The sequence below is a fragment of the Amia ocellicauda genome, chromosome 7, assembly GCF_036373705.1.
Source record: "Amia ocellicauda isolate fAmiCal2 chromosome 7, fAmiCal2.hap1, whole genome shotgun sequence".
Lineage (NCBI taxonomy): Eukaryota > Metazoa > Chordata > Actinopteri > Amiiformes > Amiidae > Amia > Amia ocellicauda.
The window spans coordinates 28,596,561-28,622,182 of record NC_089856.1 but is presented as its reverse complement, the minus strand read 5'-3'; the positions used below and the strand labels follow the sequence as shown (position 1 = coordinate 28,622,182).

Genomic DNA, 25,622 nt, shown 5'->3' with positions numbered 1-25,622 from the left:
TCTTAAAAATAACAGTCTGGGGATTCGTATGTATGACTTTTTTATTTTTTTTAAGTGTTTATAAGCAGGGTTAATTTTGAAAACAGCCTTGTTTTGAGAATGAAAATGGTGTCTATAGAACTTTGGTTTCTTTGCTAATGCTCATTTCTGTATTCATTCCAAAAATAAAATTATAGAAAGAATGAAAAAGTTAATTGTCTTAGGTTTCTTGTCATATACAGCTCTGGAAAAAATTAAGAGACCACTGCAAAATCATTTTCCTTGGTTTTACCATTTATAGGTATGCGTTTGGGTAAAACATTTGTTTTATTCTATAAAACTACTGACAACATTTCTCCCAAATTCCAAATAAAAATAGTAATTTAGAGCTGGTCAAAATTACAAAAAAGATGCAGTGTTGTAAGACCTCGAATAATGCAAAGAAAATAAACAAATTCATTTTAAAACAAAACAATACTAATGTTTTAACTTAGGAAGAGTTCAGAAATCAATATTTGGTGGAATAACCCTGATTTCCAATCACAGCTTTCATGCGTCTTGGCATGCTCTCCACCAGTCTTTCACACTGATGTTGAGTGACTACTTTATGCCACTTCTGGTGCAAAAATTCAAGCAGCTCGGCTTTGTTTGATCCTCAATCCTCAGAGTTGGGGAACATTGTCAGAGCAGAAGGAAGCAAGTTTTGTTCCAGGACAACCTTGTACGTGGCTTGATTCAGGTGTCCTTCACAAAGACAAAATCTGCCCAATTCCAGCCTTGCTGAAGCACCCCCACCGATCCTCCACCAAATTTCACAGTGGGTGTGAGACACTGTGGCTTGGAGGCCTCTACAGGTCTCCCTCTAAACATTAGACAACCAGGTGTTGGGCAAAGCTGAAAACTAGACTCGGAAGATTACCTTACTCCAGTCCTCTACAGTCCAATCCTTATGGTATTTTGCAAACCTCAGCCTGGCTCTTCTTTGCTTGATGAATGGCTTTTTTCTAGCTTTGCATGACTTCAGTCTTGCCCCTAGGAGCCTGTTGCGAACTGTTCTCCCCGTGCAATTCACCCCAGCTGCCATTTGCCATTCTTTTCGTAGGTAGAACCCTTCTTTTCCTCACTCAAAACTTTTCAACTCTTTTGGCATGGTCAATAGTTATTTTTTGATTCCAATTACTTAGCTGTACATGATCATATACTTATACATATGATTATATTTAAGTAAAATTAAGTAATTTGCTGCACTATATCAAGCACTGTGATTTGTGTAAGAACGCTGTAGTCCTGATGCCTAGAGCAGTCGCTGTGAGCTTAGCACTCTGAGGGTTAAGATAAACTAAATACATCCCTCTAGTACACAATATGGCAATCCTCCTGGGGAGCCACTTTCCGAGTTCACTAATCTACAATTATTTTGAGCAAACCCCATTAAGTATTCCAATTAGAATACATTTTCAATTTTAACTATTTTAATTTGTTTGTTAAAATGATTTCTTTTTACAAAATGTCTGCATTTGTATACCAAGGAAGCATTGGTCTTCTGAAAGGTACAATAAATGGTAGGAACCTTGTATCCCCCAAAAATTTAGAGTATGTCTGTTGCTGATTGTAACAACAAAAGGGGGATCTGGCTCTTTACCTGTCTAAGAAGTTGACAATGTTGGGGTTCTTCAGCTCTTTCATTACCAGGATCTCATTGATAATTAGCTCCTTCTTGGGTTGTTTCTGTAGGTTGATCTGCTTAATAGCCACCTGAAAAACACACAAACTTGTCAGGTAAAGTAAAAAATATTGACAGTCTGAAAATTGTATAGTATAAGTGACATTAACTATTGTATGTGGAGGACATAGTAATTAGGTTAGAGATTTAACTGCAAAGTGGCAGTCTAAAGGCAGCTCAGAGAAATACAGCAGTATGTTACCTCTTGTCCTGTGGCAACGTCGATGGCTGTAAATACTGTACCAGAGGCCCTGCGGGGAGCGTGAAACAGGGGTTACACATCCAGTTTCACTCCTAACACAGTCATAAGGAGTTTCCTCTTGAATAAATTAGGATACAAACATTTTCAATATCTCCTTCCTTTATAACAAACTGCTATTACATCAGTTTGAGGTTTTGGAATTAACAGGCTGTTTCTAGTGTCTATAATATATTTTCCATATTGTGCACTAAGTTCAACAGATCCCAAATACCTTTGAAATTACTAATATTTGCATTCTTCATGTTATACATTTTACCAGTGGTTCCATTGGTGGTGTTTTGAGCATAGTTTAAATTAGAACATTCCTGTCTTTTAAAGGACACCATATACAAGGAGAAGCAGTTCAGGTAGAATTTGTTCTTCACACTTTCCTTGGGAGTGAAAAAGACTATACTATACTAACCAAGAATAATACTCACCCCTGTCCAATCTTCTCATATCGAGTGTACTTCTTCTTAGGGTCTCCAATACTGACTATGGTTCCTAAAAGAAGGATGGAGAAATGAGCAAAAACAATCAGACCTGGAACTGAAGTTAGATTAACACAGGGCTTGAACAGATATACTGCAAGAAGACACGGAACTCTGGAGGTTGAGGTGGTAGTATATGCAACTGAACTTAAAACTGAATTCAGCAGTAATGCCAGAAAGATGCTACAGAAAAATATCCACAGCCAAAAAGTAGTTTTATACAGTTCCTTCAAAATGTTCCCCTAGAACAGTGGTTTTCAAACCGGTCCTGGACTACCCCCCGCCCTGCTGGTTTTCGTTCCAACAGAGGTCTTAATTGCTTAATTGTACCCTTAATTGACCTAAGAAAGCACTATACAATTCAATTAAGACCTAGGTTGGAACAAAAACCAGCAGGGCAGGGGGTCAAGAATGTCAATCAGGGGTGGAGTCAGAGAATGGAGGCGGGGAAAGGAAAAATCATACTCAGTTTCTCCATGATCTCCTCATCAGTCATCTTGGCTTTCTTCTTCTGTCTGTCAGCAGCCTTGGAGGCGGCATCCCCATCAGGATTGACCGGTGGCGGGGGGATGGGGTCGATGACGGAGCGTGTGTACACCTGCAGAGGCACAGGGACACACAGAGTCACAGGTTATAGAGATCGCAGGGAGACACTGATGGTCTCACAGTGACTACAGGAAAAAATGCATGGCCCTAGTACCACTGACAGACCCAGACTCCAGGGACTGTGAAGTAAAACATACTAACAGAGGAAGAGAAAAAATAAATCTACAATGTCTTGATGAACTAGATGAAATACATTGCTCAGATCTTAAGTCTAAGGTAAGTGCTATTGTTTTCAAATTTCCATGCATTGTTTGTGGATGAGCCTCCCTGAAACCCCACCACCCCGACAAGCAACATCCTTTTTGATTCAGTTACAGACAATCCCTCAGTTTTGCACTCTATGTGATGGTCTTGTTAGGAAGCTCTCTCCATATGCAGGTTGTCCACTCACAGACTTGGTGTGTTCAGGACGTGGAGCCACAATGGGGGGAGGGGCCTCTTCATCCTCCTCATCATCATCAGCATCCTTGAGCATGGTGGCAGGGGAGGGCTCTGTACTCTTCTTGGCAGGCTAGAAGAGAGGAACAGCATACAATCAGATATCACCACAAACTCTGATAGCAAGCTGCACACACTTTACACTACACCAGATGTGTCTGTTAGGATAACAAAAAGGAATCTTTACGGTTTATTCTACATCTCATCTATACCGCCAAATGCGCAGTTAACTCTAGATTGGTTTGTGAAATAGTGTAAGAAAAAAAATACATTAACATTCCTCTTGATCTTAGCCGAATCTTCACAAATACTGAAATACATTTACATATCCATCTTCAGTACTTTGCCTTTTCTAAATCTTACCAGGACTTTGTTCAGGTACATTAAAATAGATTCATGGTGAAATGTCAAAAAAGTATTTTATTTTAAAGATGAAAATTAAATACTCACTGTCTGTGTTCCCGATGGAAAGCTATCTTTGTCTGTGAAGAAAGAGGTATACATTAGCATTAAGCTTTAAACACCAACAAATCAAAATGACCTGTACTGATACAACTGATACACCCCAATTTGATATGTTCTTCACAAGCTCTTCCTTCCAAGATGTGCCTCCAATGAATCTGAATAATATACATTTACAAATTGGAGCTTATATGCTGCACCGTACCTTAAGTTTGTGCGTGTAAAATTCAACTTCAAAATCTACCTTTACATTTTTGCACAAGGTTTGTCTTCATAATATTAAAGACTGCTTTGACTTCAAATCAACGGACTAAAAACTTGAGTCTGTAAGCTTATCAATTGTAGGTCTCTGGCATTGACTCTACAGTCTGACAATGTGGTGGCACTACCTTTGAGTCTAGGTAGAAGGATGACAGTGCTTCAGACAGTGAAACCCCTACTCTCTATAGAGAAAGGCAGGCGACAAGGAGCCAGGCTGGCCTGGGGAGATAAGCCTCACCCGACGATGAGAAGCTGAGGTACTTCTGCCTGGTGTTGCCGGTGGAGTCGTAGAACTTGAGTACATCCAGGACAGCCTGCGGGTTCTTCTTCTGCTCAGACTTGGTGATGTTGGAGGTCTGCAGCAGCCGAGCCCATTGCTCTGGCATGCCCTGAGGGAGGGAGAGGGGAAGCAGTCATATGCTGCAGGAGTGTGTGTATGTCTGTGTGTACCAAGACTAAGATATTACTTTTTTTTTTTTTGGTACTTTGTCATTTAACTATGGTACAAAAAATATATATATTTTAAGGTCAGATTTTTTTTTCCTAATATTTAATGTATGTGTAGATAGTCAAATTAGTTACAGAAAAGCTGTAGTAATTGCAGTAAAAAATTGCAGTAATTTGCAATTTGGGCCATAACATGTAAAATATTGGAAAGACTATGATCTCAGTATAGCATGAGCACATGCATTGACATGAACATTATCAAGTGATTGATCTCTGGATCCAGCTAATAAAGACAATGCAGATGCATTCATTAAAATGCTACAAAGTTTCCACAAGGAGACGACCGAATCAGAAGATGAGTGCTTGTGCAGGCAGAGGGCAGCGTGTGTACTCACAGTGAACTCTCCCGTCACTGCATCAAAGCCCACATGGATAGTGTGTTCAAAGTCTGAGGGGGGAGAGATCTCAGGGCGCTCCTTGTCCTTGTCTGTCTTCCTGCGACCTGCAGTTCAATGGAGAAGGACAGTCAGAACACACTGCGATGGGCAAAACTAGTAACATGTTTGACCACCGAATCTTATAGAGAGCATTAGTGTAATGCTATGCAATGCAAATCAAAGCAACTGGACATCTAGAGCTGGACAGAGTTTGAGGTTTTCACAGTTTTCTTTTTTTTTGTATATATATATATATTTTTTTTTTAATGTCTTTTTCACCACCCCTCAGGCAAGTGATCTTTAAGTTTGATTTTGACAATTTACAAAAAAATTAACTTTCTGGTCATCTAAGGTGCACATCAGTACAGACTTTTCCAGGCCTGGGAATGAAGTGTGGGAAAGATTAATCTAAGCAATGAGTCCACCAGAATAACTGTTATAATAGTTAAAATAGCCAAACAGTTTAACAGTGACTGCACCCACTTTTCTCTGCCCCAGTTAAGATGGAGATGATCTTGTTGCGGGGTTTCTTCTCCTCGGGCACGGAGGGCAGGGGCTTGGAGCTGTGGTTGGCAGACATTGTGTCCTTGCCACCAGTGCTGAAGATTGTGCTGCTCATTCTGACAGGGGGTGCGGGTGGTTTGTCCTCCAGCTCTCCGTTATCAGACATGACAGGGACACACAGAGGATGGAGAGAGAGGGGCACAGAGACCAACCTGTCATACACAAAGACAGAATTGGGAAAGTCACAAAACAGAGTGAAAAGAAAAGTATGCACACCAATATTGTGAATGAGGTGCCTGTCAACAGTCTGATGAAGGCACACAAGTGCCGAAACTTTGGTTTTAATTAATACATTATTAAATTTTGTATGACTTTGTGCTGCTACTGTGCAGCAGCATTTTTAGAAGTCACCCCCCAAAAAAATGTGCTTTATGAGAGGCCGTCCCAAGCAGCCATTTTTCTTGAATTAAGTGACCAAACTTTGTGAATATTGATAAGAATTATAAAATTAAGAGATTAAATCAATGAAATTAAACCTTATATGATGAATTTTCTTGGTATTTAAAAGCACTATTTTGAATTTGAAAATATAGATTTCATGAGTTTCCGGAGCTAGACACTGTCAGAATGATGGTCACACAGATAGATGCAGTAGAACAACAAAAATGGGAAACTGTTGATGACCATAGTAAATCAAAACATTCTAGAAGCTTCTTCAGATAAAACAATATTTAATGTTCCATCAATTATAATCTTAAAAATGTATTGTTTATGTCATATGGGCTTAAAAGGAACAGCACCCTTGAAAAGCCTATTAGCACATGACTTTAAAGCAGAATAATTATTTATTCTACCAACAATAATAATCATGGTCTAAGTTTTAAAGAATGTATTTTATTCTAAAGATATTACGTTTACATTAACTCTATACAAAATGATTGAGGTTAATTTCCCCATGGACCACTGTTGTTCTTAATAAGCCCAATAAACCCAGAACCCATTGTACCTCACATTTAAAAAGCTTAAAAATTAATTAGAGAAAGCATCCCTAGTTTCATTATGGGGACAAAATGGGTAGGCAGAGAAAAAATTATAGGGACTGCAATAACATGATGGAAGCTTCGTGCAGATTATGAACAGACAGAGAAAAACAATCTTCAAGAGTATTTTGAGAAGCTGTTTTTGCCAAAGATCTCGGACATGGGACTGCCAAGAGTTTAAATTTTTGACGGTCATGCCTCAGATATTTCCCTGGCACTTGCGACCAAGGCCAGAGAAAATGGGGTTGTGCTTCTCCGGCTCCCATCTCACCTTACCCACATCCTCCAGACACTGGACAAGACCGCGTTTGGTGAAATATCATCCATTTTAAAGCAAAATCGTACGATAGCCGATAGTAATTTCTTGCCATATCGGGCTGATACCGATCGGTGGGCAATTGATCGGTGCATCCTTGGGTCAAAAGGTTATTGGAGGAAAGACCTGTGCTGCAATTCCCTTGTTAGCAGGGACAAAATTTGAAAGGAGGAATTCCCTGTGAAACTTGAGGTTTTCTGGCTTGAGAGCAGCGGAAAGCACATAATTGGTGGCTTTGATAGCACTGGAATATTTCCTGTGAGCCAGAGCCGGGGGGACAGACAAGTGTCCACAAATCATGCTTTTTCAGAAACACCTGTACAGACTTCCACAGCCCCGGCCCCGGCCCCAACCCCAACCCCAACAACCAGCACACCAGCAGAGCAAACTGCCTCTACAAGTGTAACAATTCCATGTAATGGAAATTATGCCTCGGCCCAGAGCTTTTTCTGTAAATCCAGGCCGCTGTGAAGTCCGTCCCTCTTATGGGAGGAGCAGTGACTGTGGGTTTGGTTTGCGTTTAGTTTTAAAAACAGAGACAGAGAACAACACTACGAGCAATACAGCCTGACGTGGAAAGGACTTTATTTTTTCTGCTTTACATGATTGTAAACAGCGTAATGTTGAGATGTTAGGAAGAGCTAAACGTGTATAGACAACATTATATTCAGACAAGCACATCCCCATAAGAATACGTTTCCATGTGCAACAATAATACTAAATATCAAATATGTATTGTTATTATCGTCATCATTTGTGCTAGTATATATGCATTTTAAACGGCACAATGTGACTCACTTAATTTATTACTCTTTTTGCAGTTTTGTAACTGCAAACAATACTTTTTGCCGTATTATTTATAATTTACTTATCAGACGTCCTTAACTAGGGCAAGTTACAGTTGAAACAAAATACACACGTTTCATGATTAATCATCCAGCTACAATATAGCAGGTTATAATTTAACTAAAGTGTACACGTTTCAGTCATGGTGTTTATGGATTTATGGACGCATTTATTAAACCACTCCTTAAATGTTTTAGAGGGAAACCCAGATCTGCTGTATTTATTTATTCATTAATTTAACTTGTACATGGACACACGTTAACTGAATCGTGTTCGCCTTCCTACGGATTGTCTCTGTTGATTGTCCTGCACACCATTCACAAAAAACGACAGCCTGAAACACCATCCAGTTGTTCATAAAATATTAATAACATCGTCTGCTACCGATCCGATTATTATCCTTCAGTTTATTTTTAACTAGTCAGGGCACTGCATCGTTTCTGTAGCTGGATTTCACTCCATGCTGCTAATAAAACTGCAATTTCTTCGTGATCGCACACGGCATTTGAGATTATATCTTCCGACACAATGTATCACCGACACCAGATAGTTAAGTGTCCACAAAACAAGGACGCGTCCGGATGCTTAGCCAGTGGAAACGGGGGATTAGTCTCAGATAATACAAAAATACAATTCTAATTGGTTAGGTTGGTTATTTGATGTCTGAATTCAATAATTTATAAGATATTAAGTGCTTAAATCAATACAATTTGAAGTATTTACTGTTAAAACTCTTGTGGGCTTATTTGGGACACATGTGGGCTTAAAGGGTACATATGTACCTTATAAGCCCACTCCAGACTTTTTTCACTTTTGCATTTAAAGGAGTTCATTTAGTCAATTTATGACAACATCTACAAGTGTTTAGATGAGAGATTAATATTTGATTTAATACCCACTTTATTGTGAAGAAATTCACATATTTATAAGAAAACATGTAAAATGTAGATTGTGGTGGGCTTAATTGGGACACTTCCCCCAAGACTTGCTAGAGTTCTACAGTCCAGATATAGCCTGTTTGAATCTGGACTAAGTGATAATGGAATGTGAACTGGATTCCGGTTTCACATATGTAGTTTATGAACTGGCACTAATCTGGTAATAAAAAAGTCTATTTGCTTAATCCATGAGGGTTCACCATTATTAACAACTAAGATCTCCCACAAAGCTTTGTACATCTGGCATTTGTAAAGCTGGCATTTTCCTTTGTCATCCTGGGAAGTTTGGCACCCGGTTTAAACCAATGACAACAGTTGTGCATTATGCAGTGCATAATAAAATAAAAGCTTGCCGTTTTCTTCCTGTTATTTGATGCACCACCACAAGATCAACTTAATTAAATTTAGAGCAGGAGAGGCTGTACTGATGGAAGAAATTTAATCTCTGGAAGGAATGTGGCAAGTTCCCTTTAATATAAATTGAAAAGAAGTATGATCACAGGAAGGTATAGACCAGAGTCATTTCTTTTTGGCATGCTGTCAGCATTCCATTGTCTTCTAAGACCTAAAGTGGGGTTGTTACTCTGGAATTACCTCCACCCTCACAGGAACAGAAAACTGCAATGAAAACACTACCCTTCTGCTATACCACTAAGTCACATGTGCCAGCGACTGCACCATTAAAGGGAAGGGACATCATTACACCATGCAATTTAGAATTTAATCCATTATTCTCAAACAGTCTTTTCCAGATGCTACTTTTCCACAGCAAAATCTAAAGATTGCATGCAGACAGGCACAAATACGTGTGAATACCACCACATTAAGAATTATATTATTAATTTTAAAACAACAGGTACTAGAGAGGAGTTGATGCACTACATTCTACAGCTGATTTCTGATCAAATTGTATTTACACAAAACTTCCCAATGACAGGTAATTGAATTTGGTACAGAAGAAACTCTTGAACAGTCTCACGCTGTAAAACATTTTTTTTGCTCCTTGTGCTCAGTTTCATTATAGATTTTATAGGGATTTTGATTTAAATTACTACCTACTGGCTTTGGTGGGCATCGAATTAAAGATCAATAGATCTACTTTGATTTCAGAAAACAAATCATATAGGCTACATTTAATATACAGTACTTTGTACTGCAGTAAGCATACTATTTAAAGATGGGGGATCATTATAAGCCAGGTAGATACTTGCATTACAAACCTGTGTGATTGCTCCAGGCCATTTAAATAAAAATACAAACTGAACTGAAAACCCTCTTCACAGATTGGTTTTCCTGCTACCACACTTGGCAAGCTATGTGCTCATTGTCCTACACAGACAACCCCCTTCCACAGCCCATGGCTCTTTGCAATCAGAATATTGAAAAAATAGTATTTGCCACATGGGTCTGCGTAGTAAGACAGACACAGGGGGGTTAGTTTAGTGCTGCGAGTGCTTTTAGCAAGACAAACAGACTGACTTTAGTTTAACAGGTGACTGCCCCCAGTCTCTAACTAATGCCATTTCATTGTTTTACATTTTCTACATACAGAGCCTATTGAGTGTAGCTAACATTGAACCAACAGACATGGGGAATCTGACCTAGTAGTAATACAAAATATAACTATATAATTAATCCATTATGGAGGGGTTCCAAAGGTAGCAAGGCATATTAATTATATGAGAAACACAGTAGCCTAATTAAAATTATATTACACTTATACATTTTAATTTTTTATCTTGACAAACACATGAATTGTATACCAGGCTGCTTTTGAAGGAAAGCTGCAGCAGGACCACCATAGCTTTGTATTAAAGGCAGCCTATGCAACCCCAATCTAGAATGCTGCATTTAGCAAACAATAAAGAACACCTTGATCAGAGGTGAGTAATAGACAGGTCAGCTCTCAGCCTGCATGCTGTTAACTCCACAGTCCATGCGAGTTTGGTTTCCTCTCCCCAATACCGAAAAAACAAACTAAAACTTCCAACACAGAAATGATAGCTGTTGTTTCAATTAGGACCCGACAGATAGGAGCACTGATATTATCGGCACATATTCCACCGATAATGCACCGATATATTCTCAAACTATTGGCAAAATATTCCTTTCAAATTACCCTAAAAACCTTCCTCCGACTGATTCTTTGGTTTTACAGTCATTATTATAATTTACTATTATGTTTTAAGCTTCGGCCTCCAGTGATTCTCAGCACAGCAGCGCCATACACACTGCTGAGCCCGTTGTGAAAAACACCTACCCACTGAGAAACACAACGCTTATAAACCGATAAACATGTTTTACTAAAACACTCATAACCAATAGAATGTTTTTGAAAGCTGTGCTGCATTTGAGTATCCGCAATTTAGATTGTTTATTTTCATCATGACTGAAATTTACCGTATACTTATGGCATAGAGGCTCATTTACTGAAAAGTTAAATTGCTTTTCAAAATTCACAATGGATATCAGCAAACAAAAACTGTTTCCCAATGACAAGCAAGTTCAGATCACAGTAAAACATCTAAAGAAAATGAGAGTGAAAAGCAGCTCTCAGACAATGTTGGATAAAACTGAAAGTATACATGAGGTTTATGAAAATCATTTTAAATCATAGTGTTTTGGCGATTCGTATTGCAATACATTAACATACGTATGAAATAAGTTACACTTTCGAGGGCATTTTTAAATACATTTCTTTAAAACAAATGCAGCTGTGCTGTGCTCCCTGCGCTATAACCTCCTACTGTTGGATCGGCAGTATAGAGCACTGAGCAGGACTTGAGAACCTGACGAGTGTAAAATGCAAATATAAGCCAAACCAGCACTTAACACTATATGGTTTGCTCTAAATGTATAGAACATGCACATTTTTCTATTTGTGTCTGAAATTGCTCATATACCTTGGTCTTAGTTCTAATGCACAGAAAATGCATATTTTGACCTATATTCTCCCTTATTTCTAAGTTTTTTTTAGAATGTTAGATTTGTGGTTGTTATTTATGATGAAAATTAATGTTAAGTTTAATATGTAAAAATTTAAAAGTCCTGCCTTCAGTGCATATTTGACAATTTCCCTGTGACAGAGAGATTTGAGGGATCCATGCTAGAAAATGTCTGTTTTACATGCTAACAAAAAAAAAAAAAGCAAATATCGGCAGATGTATCGGTAATCAGGACATTTCGCTTCCCAAATATCGGTATCGGACCCAAAAAAACTATCGGTTAGGCTAGTTTCAGTCTTGCTTTAACAGAAGATTGAGTGCAGTTTTCTTTTATTTCCCAACAGACAGGAAGCAGCAACTTGACAGTCATCAATGTGGCTGAGCCATGCATGGTGCAGCTTTATGCAGACATTGCAAACTTCACACAAACTCTATGGCTGCTGAGGAATGAATAAGAGTGAGAAGATGCAGTCAATTTTTTTTAATTAATTTCTTGAAACTAATTTACAGCATGCACTGAGGTTTAACTTTTTCTTTAGCATGAAATTGTGTGAAAAGACATGCAAGAATGTAGCACAATGCAGCCCTGGCTTAATTATTAGCATAATCAAGTTTACAGAACTCAGCATCTTTAGGATACATTATCTGTAATCTAATTTTAAAAGATAACACTTCTTAAATCCAACAGGTTCTACTTATACTTGGTATTTTTTGTGTATTCATCTGGAAGGATCAGAATGTTCCAGTTTGTAAGTAAGCACACAGTTATAGACAGCAGGCTCCTTTAGAGTTAACCAGACAAGCTTTGTAGTCTCACTTCCTAATTTCTCCTGATCTGTTTGTGATGAGCAGATAGTTCCAGGAAATTGCAGAGATGCTCTGATGAAGTCATTATTAGATGAGCTGTGCATTTCCTTATTACACCACTGCTGTTCTACTCTTCAGATAAGGACTGCTAGAGCCTCAGAGAGAATCCAGTTATCCGCTGCAGTGACCACAAACTACAGCATCCTGCCCAGCCAGACTAGACTATTGCGGTGCTGTATTACGTCAGCAAGTTACCTACCTCCTTTAAGGCCCTTACAGCTTCCTGAACCACAACAAACTTTTAGGATAGGCCCATAAAGATGTCCACACAGGTCCCCATGTGGACTCTAAACCTAACCCTGGCTAAAATGTAACCCTAATTAGATTAGTCTAAATATAAGGAAGACCATTCCCACCTAGTTTCATAACTGTGACATTTCATTGCAGTGTTGAAGAGAGAGAGCTTGCTCTATACATATCACTACATTACATCACCAGATTACATGCTCCTAGTAATAACCAATTTCATTTATTTTTCTAATTTCATGCATGAATTAAACAATGTTAGAAAAGGCACAGCAAAATAAATAATTCAAACAAAAAATACAACTCTGTACTTCAGGTCAAACTCAAGTTTCTAATTCAAGGAAAGTTTTGTGTTAATTTGCACAATGGGGTGGCTGGGCGGTAGTGGTTTGTGTGCGGCAAAATTTGTTTGGTTAAGTAGGTGTGACTGATCAAATTTGCCAATGACATCGTCACTGTTTCAAAAACCCTTGAAGACCTGCAGCTTCAAATTCAAGAACTCTCAGATGCAAGCAAGAAAACAACTTAAAATTAACTTGATTAAAAGAAAATTGAAGTAGATCAACAGTCAAATGTTTAGGTCTACCTTGGACAACAAATCAGCACAGATTGAGAGATTATGGAAGAAATCTAAAGGGAAAATGGGATTAAGCACATGTTAGGAACAGCATGCTACCGAAAGGGAATCTGCCCCTTTGCATGGAGAAAAGTATTTTATTTGATGAATGTATACAACCAGTGCTCACTTATGGCTCTGAAATCTGGTCACTAAATGCAAAAATGTTAAAGAAACAGTGGACGAAAAGATGTATGCTTGGAATAACAAGGAGAAAATTAATAGATCCAAGAAACAAAATGTAATATCACTAAAAAGGTGAAAGTGTTCAATCGCAATGGGCTGGACTTGGAAGCCCAAATAAAAGATGGAAAGAATTGAATAAATGTTGCAGTCATGACATTGAAAGGGGAAGTTATAGACTGAAGCAATTGGAAATCTAGGGAGACTTTCATCCAGCAGGTATATAGGCTGATGATGATCTGTAACAAATAACAAAATTAAGTACGGTAAACAATAGCAGAGCATGTTGGAATTATAGTATCTGCTAAAAGATCAGACATGTGGAGTACAAAATACATTATTATGCTAAACACAAAGTATCATTTGCCTTCCTTACTGCAGCCTTTTTTTTTTTTTTTTTTTTTTTTTTTTACTCCCAACAGACAGTCCAATATGATCCACTATCAGCATCGGTCAGGGGAGGTGTCCACAGTACACTGATTTTACCACTATTGTGGTAGGAAATGTGTTATGGTCTTACGTAGGAGAATAAAGAATAGGATTTTTTCTTTGTTAAGTTTGCTCAGAATTAGATCAGGATAGATTCTCTGTGATGTACATGCTCAGTTTTAGGTCACCAAATGATTATGCAAAACAGGATGTGCGTCTTTGTGTAACCTGCCTAAAAGTCTAAATTGTAGATTCTCAGTGATGAGAACGATGAGAAATCTGTAACAGATTGGAGTACAAGATTTTGCCAAGCGATATTGTGGTTAATTGTAAAACTGTACACAATCAAATTAAATTATTTTCCAAGATAATTGACTATGGGACCAAGTGTAGTAGTTTTATCTATAATGCACTTACAAAAAAGTTATCCCTATTTAATTTTAATAAATACATGAAAAAATCTGGAGGAGTCAACAGCACCAAACATGTGAACAGTGAAGTGGATTTGCTTTGATGCACAAGACTTCAATCCCTTTGTCAAGCATTTTTGCAGCGTACTAAAACAGTTCAACTCCGACATGGTTTGGGATGCAGTTGGTAATCAGTGCAATGAGGAAGCTCTGCACTAGTATACAGAATGTGGAGTGCGAGGATGACACAGTGACACTGTACATGTCCAAATAAGGTTAAAGCTCACGACTTGGAGGCCTGCTGTGAACATGTCACAGGCCTCTGACCACAACTCAGCCTCACTCTTCCTCATTAGCAGCAACATAACCTCCCAGCCAATCAGAGCCCGGGCTGCTGCTGGTGCTCTCCTGTTAGCACCACCCCACCACCCTGCTCTTACTCCCACAATCACTCCTGAAACAGCCGCTTAATATTAATCAAAGAGGGAAACCAAAGTCTATGAGTTTCCTCTTCCAGCAACACACACACACACACACTGACCACCATTTCAATCTTATGGATGACATGTAAAACTCAGAATAATTACTCTGCAACCCACACACAGTTGATCCAGGACCAAGTCAGCAACACACAATGATCCTTTATAGATAACCTATATACAGAGAAAAGCCCCTGCTCTGGTAGCAGAATGACATTTCACAATCAGCACACTAACACACTGCCTTTCAGAGCTCATTGCACTTCCCGTCTTCACCTCAAACCAGCTTTCCTTTTCCTTTTGCATTTCACTCTAAGCCACACTAAATCTCTGATGATACATACTCTGACAGCTCACATTCTAAAAGGAATGAAAAAAATGAATTCCCTCAGATGTTCCAAGAATAGGTAGTCCTGACAGTTTCATAAAAAAATAAAATATTATCAGGTTTCTTTTTACCATGTTTTGCAACCAACCAGGGAAGTGATGCTGCAATGCTGAATTGGATGGTTTGGTAATCACAGGTCTAGGGACTTAAATGTCTACTTGATTGCCTGACAAAGAATGCAACACTTAGTACATGTCTAAGGTCGTTGCTTTAGGATGTCTTACAATGCAAGAAATTAGAGTAGTTGCACTTTTACTAAATCTATAAAGAAAAGCTGTATACAAAAACAAACAAAAACTCCAGCAAGTACTAGAATTTTTAACTTCGATGCGATACCAGTTCAATGTCACGATAATCGATACCACGGCCGGAGCAGTAAACACAAGTATCATAGTATTAAGAAAACTTTTTCAAGAATTCAGTAACCATTCAAACATGTTCTTTAGAACCACAGAGTGCAGGTAGCTAATAACACTAAGTATATTTTGGTAATTTCTTTGGCCAACATAACACAGAGCATTCCGTTACTGGTTTAATCTGGCTTGTTGTTATAACAGTCAATAGGCACATTCATGTTTTACTGCATTATTATTGAATAGATTTATAATATATTGAAAATGTGTTCCATATGGGAATTTAATGTACTTTTATTTGATATACAGAAGATGCATGTAACACACCAGTCATAATACAGACCACAAAATAATACCTTAAATAACAGGCAAACATATCTACACAGTCTTGAGACAGTTGATCCATTAAAACAATATAAAAAGTGGGTATATAAAGGTAACTCATTTATACTGTGTAACTTACGTTTTAATAGATAGAGCCATGATATCTTAAAGGCATAGCCAGAAAATAAACGAAATCGAGCAGTATTACCTAGGCCTGTATTATGAATGCCTTTAGATATAGTTGAATACAATAAAGCCAACAATTTGGGCTTTGTAATGAACTCAGTCATTGTGAAATAATTTGGATCATGTTGAGAGCTGAAACAGTACATGTCTACACAGATTCACATATTATCATTTTATTAGCAGATGACACCGAATATACACAAATGAAGAATCACACCTGATCTAGCTCATCTGCCTGTCCTCTCATCGGCTCAGCAAGTTACTAACTTCCCTTTAGAATTCACTCTTGATCTCGTTGCAAACTCAGGTCTCTGGATCAATGTATTGATCAGTCACTGTCTGATCATGTGCTCATTATTTTGTATCAGGTTCAGGGCAGGCAATAGGCTGGCTGCTGTTAGCGTTTATTAGACTGCTGTTGGCACTACAATTCAGTATCTACAGAAGTGAAGACACCCCTCCCCCAGCGCTGCACACATGCACTCGTTGTTGTTCACGTTGTTGAAATGCAGTCTGTGGTAAATGCACTGCAGTGTTGAAAAGCGCATTCCCGCATTGATGCATATGGAGGGTGATCAGTGCCAAAATTAAGATGAACGTGATAATGAACATGAAGATGATTATGAAGATGAACATGAAGATGATTATGAACATAAAGAGAATTATGAACCTGAACATGAAGATGATTATGAGCACTGGATAGGACAATAAGCGCACTGGTACTGCCCACCAGCTCTGATTGACAGAGTTCAATTTTTTTGTCACATCGAAAAAAAGAAATACAAGAGACGCTACGAAATGTAGAAGCGCATTGAGAAATGTGAATAGCAAAGAGACAAACGGGAAATATATTATATATATATATATATATATATTATATATATATATATATATACACACACACACACACACTCACCTAAAGGATTATTAGGAACACCATACTAATACTGTGTTTGACCCCCTTTCGCCTTCAGAACTGCCTTAATTCTACGTGGCATTGATTCAACAAGGTGCTGAAAGCATTCTTTAGAAATGTTGGCCCATATTGATAGGATAGCATCTTGCAGTTGATGGAGATTTGTGGGATGCACATCCAGGGCACGAAGCTCCCGTTCCACCACATCCCAAAGATGCTCTATTGGGTTGAGATCTGGTGACTGTGGGGGCAAGTTTAGTACAGTGAACTCATTGTCATGTTCAAGAAACCAATTTGAAATGATTCGACCTTTGTGACATGGTGCATTATCCTGCTGGAAGTAGCCATCAGAGGATGGGTACATGGTGGTCATAAAGGGATGGACATGGTCAGAAACAATGCTCAGGTAGGCCGTGGCATTTAAACGATGCCCAATTGGCACTAAGGGGCCTAAAGTGTGCCAAGAAAACATCCCCCACACCATTACACCACCACCACCAGCCTGCACAGTGGTAACAAGGCATGATGGATCCATGTTCTCATTCTGTTTACGCCAAATTCTGACTCTACCATCTGAATGTCTCAACAGAAATCGAGACTCATCAGACCAGGCAACATTTTTCCAGTCTTCAACTGTCCAATTTTGGTGAGCTTGTGCAAATTGTAGCCTCTTTTTCCTATTTGTAGTGGAGATGAGTGGTACCCGGTGGGGTCTTCTGCTGTTGTAGCCCATCCGCCTCAAGGTTGTACGTGTTGTGGCTTCACAAATGCTTCGCTGCATACCTCGGTTGTAACGAGTGGTTATTTCAGTCAAAGTTGCTCTTCTATCAGCTTGAATCAGTCGGCCCATTCTCCTCTGACCTCTAGCATCAACAAGGCATTTTCGCCCACAGGACTGCCGCATACTGGATGTTTTTCCCTTTTCACACCATTCTTTGTAAACCCTAGAAATGGTTGTGCGTGAAAATCCCAGTAACTGAGCAGATTGTGAAATACTCAGACCGGCCCGTCTGGCACCAACAACCATGCCACGCTCAAAATTGCTTAAATCACCTTTCTTTCCCATTCAGACATTCAGTTTGGAGTTCAGGAGATTGTCTTGACCAGGACCACACCCCTAAATACATTGAAGCAACTGCCATGTGATTGGTTGGTTAGATAATTGCATTAATGAGAAATTGAACAGGTGTTCCTAATAATCCTTTAGGTGAGTGTATATATATATATATATATATATATATGTTGAAACTAATGAATGTATAAATACATATTGAAATAAATAAACAAAGACGAATAAATAAATATACCTAAAAAACATCATCCATACATCATAATTTGGACCCAAAAAATACCACTGATGAAGATGCAGATTGTCCGCTTTTACAACGTTGCCATAGAAAGTGGTCAGAAGTCAGAGGCAGAGCAATGGCGGACACACGTGTTTCAATGGAAGTTTGTTTTTTTTTCGGCAAAATTTACAGAGACACATCTACTCGCTCACACGGTATCTATATATAAAGGGAGTTTAGTGTAAAATGTAATAGTTTGTTCATGTAGCCTATACGCAGTAGTTTTGAGGAAAAAAAAATATATATATACATTTTCAATGTGAATGCAGTATTTCTGACATGTTGTATGATATTCATATGTAAAAAAATATTCAGTTTAATCCAACAGTTTATTTTTTGTTTTCGTAAAAGCCGTTTTATAAGAGACATTTTGCGGGTGTGGTTGTATTTAATCCGAAATCTCTGCGGTTCTAGTGTTAAGAGCTCACCGAATGTAATCTGTCCAATTAATAACAAATTGAACACAAATACTACAGAAAAGTGGTGCAATGTCTCGGCGAATTGTGATAATCCAGTCTTTCCTTTCGTTTTTTTACTTGTCTGTGAAATGACTAGGGCTGAAACGATTCCTTGAGAAACTCGATTACTAAAAATCGATGCAAATTATTTGCCTCGAAGCTTCGTTTAATCTGTACTGCTCAGTGTCTGCTTACGCTGTGTATACGTGAGGTAGACGTGATTTTATGTCGCGGATTGCAAAATGGAGAAAGGGAGAGAAAATAGCAAGGAAGAGGCTACGAGATAGGCCAGAGAAAACGACAGAAAGTGTCCAAAGTTTGGGATCATTTTAAGCTGAAAAGAAAAAACTAAAACTCTGTACAGCGTGTCTATCGTAAAACCGAACTTGCCTACAATACATTACATTATTTGTCATTTAGCAGATGCTCTTATTCAGGGCGACTTACATTTGCCTACCACAATAGCACAATGTCAATGCTTCTGCACCTCAGCAGAAAGCATCCAGTCCATAGAGGGGACCCGACACAAGGTAACATTAAAGTTAGCATTTCAATATGATTGCTAGTTGAGATAAAGGCTAGTGAAGAATGTCTGTTAATTATGGCTATATGTAATGGCTAGTCGAGAACGTAAATCAATATTTTGTTTTGAGGTCCCTAAATTAGCTAAGTTTTGCTCAAGAAAATAACCACAGAACATATGGTGTGTGTGTGTGTGTGTTTGTGACTATCATAATAACAACATGAATGAATCTCAGGCTTTCACAAATTGGCTGCAGCATTTTATCTACCTCATCCAGGAGATACGATCCTGCCAGAACTGTTTTTTTTTTTGTTTTGCCTCCGACAAATGCCACAAAGCCTTCCAATAAAACAGTAAAGGCTTAAAAAAAATTAGATTTTTATAAAAAGGAAACCAAATAGTTGTTCATTTTAAGAGACCTGTATTTTCTCTTTTGTATATTTACTGTTGGTCTTTAAGAAGGCAAAAGTATTTCTTATCCAATTAATCGATGGACTTCAGTAGAATACTCGATTACTAAAAGAATCGATAGCTGCAGCTCTAGAAATGACAGCTTTATATCTGTTATAAAGGGAATCACTCACACGGATAGGAAGACAACAATGATGCACGTTTGTTTATCACACTTCCGGAAGCGATGCTTTCAGAGCCTCGTTTTCACTGGGACCGTGAAACACCATTTCCACCTGAGGTATAAGGAGTCACTACTAAGACAAAAAAGCCTTTTATGTTAAGTAAAAGACACAATCACACAATTTTCGATATATAAGTAGAGTTCTCAGATAATTCAATATTACCGAATGCATAGTTCAGAACCGTTACTGAAATTTGGTATCGCGGTAGTATCGAAGTATCAGTATTTTTGACAACCCTACCAGCAAGAGAAGATATCCATCATCCATACTTTTATGGACCATTTGGTCCATAAGTGAAGATAGTATGCTTGGTCTGTAAAGCTGTACACAACCTAGTTCAGGGTACATCTAAATGTATGTTAGGAGGAGTCTTCCATCTCTATTACAAAACTGCATTACAAACAACATTTCTAGAGTTACAGTATGCTTAAAATGCAGAGAAACGTCACAAATTAATGAGGTCCAGAGGATTGTTCTAAATCCTGGGATTCTAAGGTAGATCAGTGTTTTTGAAGGTTCATTCAATGCTCATGTCATAGCAGAAAAAATAAGTATTAAATAAGAGGGTGAATTTTTAAATGCCTATGGGAGATTTCTGTGCTCTCACAGTCCTTAGACAATAACAGCAACTCTTGCTCCAAGTTATGGTAATCAACCACAGATGTGTTCGTACAACGTAGAAAAGACCATCCAATCACCAGGTCTTTCTTAGGCTGAGGTCGGGTTGACTACAGAGCACAGAATTCCAGCTGGTCATAATAAAGCGATTTAGTGATCTCATACAATCTGTACAAGCCTGCTGCTATGTGGTCTACCAGCTGTATTATTTTTAACCATCACAAAAAGAGTTGGACATTTGGATTTAAAATAGAAGCCATCAACCAACAGCCTGCTGCAATTAAAAGAAAGTGTCCTGCGAGTAGCAAAGCCTCATTTACTTTCCTGTCATTGTGTATCATCAGTAACCCAGCCCTCACTCTAAAGCTTATACATATTATATACACACCCATACAAACACCCTAAATTAAAAAAATATCTAGAAAAACAGATTTAGCATTAGGGCTGTCCCAAAGGATCAACTGTTACCTTCGAAGGATTGGAACACATTACCCTTTTTTGTTTTTTTTCCTCCTTTCTTTTTTTACAGGTAATCCACACAAAACAAAACAACCCCTTGTAGTTTAAAATACAGTCTCTAACATTAATCATTTTGTATTTTATTCAATAGAGAAAAAGTGTCAGAAATAATCAATCTGTGTAAAACCCCTGATGAATAAACCCTGGTAAAAAACAACTATACTGAAAGTAAAAATTACTAAAGATACCAGAACACGGCAACCTTAAGTGTGGTTAACTATAAAAATACTCCCTTCTACAGTTCAGGGTTTATCAAAATTATATATTTTTCTGTATAATAAGCCTAATAAAACAATGTATATGTGATATAGTCATGCGATTATAATTTTAATTTACCCTGGTCAGAAAATTCTGGAGATTGTTGGTTGTTCCTCTGTGATATACCAATTTTCTCTTGCAGAGCTTACATTTTTTGGGGATCTTCACATGAATGCTGGCAGGTGGGGGTCAGAGCTCTTTTTCAGAACAAAAATGTAAATCACCAGTGTAAGCGTATATTATCAAAATACATAGTTTAAATTTAGCACTATGGCTTAATGTAATGGTCTGGTCCAATGTCTGCTGACACGATGGTGGCACGGTTTTGAACTTTGTTATAACAACTTTTAAGTAATGGGCATTAAACAAAATCAAATGTTTTAATTAGATAAGCTATGAGGTACATCTGAATTGCAATTTAGTATTTAAACTTTCAGTTTCTATTAACAAAAGAGAAATAATTCATATTATTCAACTCAAAACTGCTTGGAAATGTGTTCAGCTTGAGCTGTAACCTAAGTTTCTACTGAGACCAAGGAAACGCTGGCCAGCAGAGCAGATCCAATCCAATCAATGCAAGCTGACATATTGAAATTACCACATTAATAGAGAGCAATAATCACTTAAATGCTAAAGCTTTGCTGATCTGGTTAGAAGAGAGAAAGGAAAAGGATTAGGGTCTCCATCCTACTTTACGCTGCATCATTAGAAAACTTGAATGAATAATTTACAGTGCAACCAAAACAGATCACAAATCTAGTAGAAGTCAGACAGTTTCATAGCGTCAGTAGCTGGTAAAAACTGAAATGACCAGACGTTACAAATCAAAGCATTCAGGCTTGCGAGTACAGATGGAATGTGTACAACAAACTGCCCCCTGGAAGATTCCTGACCAATACTGACAGGTAACACTCTTCCCAAAATTAAATCATGTTAACTGTCTAACTAAACAACCCTTTAAGAATGACTTAAACCAACAGAAATACTATCTACTATGCATATTGTTTTTTTAAAAAAGGATAGCAAATCAAGATCACAGCCCCAATTCATATCCCCAGCATGGCTTTGGGCAAACTGTTCAGTTGTTGCATTTGGAAGACACTGTATTCATTCAATGTTCATTTCAGCAGTCAGTGCAGCAATTCAGAAGGTGTTTAACAGCCAAGTTAATCATTATCCAAGTTTCTGCACAACAGATAAGGTGGGAGTCCTGTGAACTACGATAAAGACACTTATCAGGACTGGATTTCTACATCGCATCCTGATTAGTTATAATTAGTTATTATTCAACACATGAAAAGGTGGAGTACTCTTACCTTGAGCATAGACGAACTTGGTGCCCTTTATTCCTCAATCTCTTTCAGAATTAGGTCTGACAAAATATACATTCATCTTTCAAACTCTCTAACAATCTAAATGGCATGCATTCCTCATGACAGCTTCAGTCAGAGTGCACAAGGAAGACTGTTCTATCCCCAACCTGTACACAAAGAAACATGTAATCCCCAATGGGTTAGGGAACGTCTGTGCTACATCAGGAGTTTACTTTACCTTTGGAAAGAAGTATCTTCCAATAATGAATTACAACTCCCCTTAACCAGTCAGCATGCGTAAGATCCACCACCTTCGATGTCCATCTGTATGCTTCAGGAAGAGGCACTCCGTCTCAACTAGCTCCCTCTCACTGTCACGTCAAGCATGCATTTCAAGTCCTGGCAGGCTCGCAGACCCAGAAAGCACAGGCGGATCTCATTCCACTGCAGGATCAAAAGCTGCAAGTATAGTCATGTCTGGCCATGCGCAGCACCTCTGTTCTCTTACACTTCTCACCGGAAAACACACTCATCCCATTTAGAGAGCACCGAACTATGTGGATGACCACCTTGTTTTACCATATCCTGAAGAGGGGATCAGAGAAGAGGCAGTCTAATCAGGATTGTGTCCTTGTACATCTCTTCAAGGCTTTGATTCTACACAAAAACCTTTTTGACTGACATAAAAGCAAGAGAGACTATTCTGTTCCATAAAGACGCAGAAGTTCTGTGTGACTTTAGGAATATGCTGGATGAAGGAAACCATTTTAGCATCTCAACTCAAAGAGGGGAAAAATGTATCCACAGTGCCATACATAAGGGTTTTCAGAGCTGAACTGATAAAAGGTACTAAGATGTAAAACTACAGAATCTGGTCTTGTTCAACAGCCTCAACCTGGTTCAGGCTGGAGTTTTTCTATGCTGGACTGCCACAACTCTCCCCTGAGGGGCTTCTCAGAGACTTCATCCAAAACTCTGATCCTAGTCTAGCATGTTTTCTGCTGAATCAACTTAAAATTCTTGTGCCTACCAAACACACTGTGCAACGCTCCCTCAGACCCTAATCTCCATTCCTTTGTCCTTTCCCTCAGTCTCCCACCTCATGTTCATGCTCCTTCTCCTCCCTTTCTGCCCAGTGGTAGAAGCAGCAAACTAGAAATTAGACCACCTGGCACCTTTTCAGAAGTCCCCTCTTCAGACTGTACCTGTAAAGATCCATGCGTTTGCTTTACATTTTATCACAATTTAACACCGTCCACTACAGAAGATCAGATTTATATGGCTTTGTGTTTACCCATTGGATCCACATTCCAGTTGTCCAGGCATATTATATTGCTATTGGTCATCTCATATGATAAGCTGCTGTATCTTGTCCTGGACTTTTCCTTCAGGGTCTGATTTAGACTATTGCATTGTGTTGTATTTATTCTCATTTAAGGACCAACTGATTTTTTTTTTTTTTTTTTTTTTTTTTAAGCAAAGTGCAACACCAAGAATATGGAAAACATTTTGTAGGTGCATACCAGTTACATTTGCTATGATACTACAATTATGCATGTGATTAGTATATACTAACTAGGTCTAGGAGATTTTACAAGTGTGGAAAAACCTAATTTATATTAAATGTATACATGAGCATTGATATTCTGCAGCACAAGACAGTGACTTCAGTACATATTTATGAATTGGATGTCAGGGCTTATTTCTGCTTCTCTGTTGCACTAACTAGTGGTGGGGAATAGGTAAAAGCCTCAAAATGGACATCAAATCCAGTTACATCTAGATTTAGATGTTAAAGATTAAGAGCTCTGAATTGTTAGAGCCGGTTCAGCTCCAGGCATATTCTTCACATAGAATGCACACTGGAGCTTATTTCTTTAAGGCTTGCTCAGATGCACCTAGTGAATGAAGACCTGCCAAGTTTCAACACGAAATAAGGGGTTGACACAGCATAGGAACGATGTGTGCCTGTCAGTCAAGAGGAACAAAACTGTGCACTGCAGGCTCAGGAATTCTGCAGCAGCTGGAGGTGTGGGCAGGGGAGGGAGGTGGGGTGGGCACCCAGGCTTCAAGAGTAAATATTTTGCAGGCGAGTTCTGCCTCTATCCCACCACACACAGCATTCCACTGTGGGCCTGTTCTTGTACATACCCTCCCAATGACAAAACAGTAGCCTCACAGCCCAGTCAAACCACTACCTTGCCAAGACACTAGCCCTATAACAAAGCATTTATCTTCCCTTCAGCTGATTTTAAATCATTAGCCCCATTTGCCTCCCCAGTCACTTACAACTGCCTTTAAGGGCACAATGAAAACTGCATATATTAGAAATCATGCCACATACCGGAAATGGGATAATAAAATCCAAAGTGAACTGTGAGAGGCAGAAGGCTGTAAAAAGCAAATGTCAAGATCAATATTTCAGAATTGATTTCCTTCTCTTCTTTAGTTACATTGTAATCAGGCAACAATTTCACCCTTTTACAGGCATTCTAAACAAAGGGCATACTGCCATTATCAACTGTACTACTACTAAAATGTTCTGATATGGCTTTAATACCATTCAACAGATTCAACCTAATCTTGTACTTTCTGTAGCAGAATTATCCATGAACATACAACACTTCTCTAATAAGGACGTATTTTGCAATTAAATCTCTTTTAGGCGTGAGAAGAGAAGATAAAGGGCTATTGAACAAAATGAACTGAAAATGACCCACCACTGAAAAACATTGTTTTATTCCCTCAGTTCAATGGACACTGCATGGGAATGAAGACTTACCCTTCATCAACTTCATCAAGCCAAACGTTAGCCATAGCATGTTTATCAAAGTTATTAGCTTTTCTCTTTGGCTGTAAAGGCACAATCACACTGTTT

At 38.4% G+C, this 25,622-nt stretch overlaps 1 protein-coding gene across 4 annotated transcripts in view; it reads right to left on the bottom strand.

Annotated features, from left to right (window-relative positions):
- pak2b (p21 protein (Cdc42/Rac)-activated kinase 2b) overlaps positions 1-25,622 on the bottom strand; it is a 34,980-nt gene that overhangs the window by 4,980 nt on the left and 4,378 nt on the right. Inside the window, exons 1-10 of one of the 4 annotated variants that reach the window (XM_066708989.1) lie at positions 23,844-23,869; positions 5,569-5,801; positions 5,044-5,150; positions 4,440-4,590; positions 3,929-3,960; positions 3,432-3,551; positions 2,900-3,032; positions 2,384-2,447; positions 1,905-1,953; positions 1,622-1,734 (exon numbers count right to left, since the gene is read on the bottom strand). In XM_066708989.1, the coding sequence (XP_066565086.1) occupies positions 1,622-1,734; positions 1,905-1,953; positions 2,384-2,447; positions 2,900-3,032; positions 3,432-3,551; positions 3,929-3,960; positions 4,440-4,590; positions 5,044-5,150; positions 5,569-5,801; positions 23,844-23,854 (1,013 nt within the window). In that variant the 5' untranslated portion in view covers positions 23,855-23,869. Of the gene's footprint in view, positions 1-1,621; positions 1,735-1,904; positions 1,954-2,383; positions 2,448-2,899; positions 3,033-3,431; positions 3,552-3,928; positions 3,961-4,439; positions 4,591-5,043; positions 5,151-5,568; positions 5,802-22,747; positions 22,950-22,982; positions 23,112-23,843; positions 23,870-25,622 lie in introns of those variants that run through there. The other 3 variants (XM_066708991.1, XM_066708992.1, XM_066708990.1) reach the window with 3 other exon arrangements.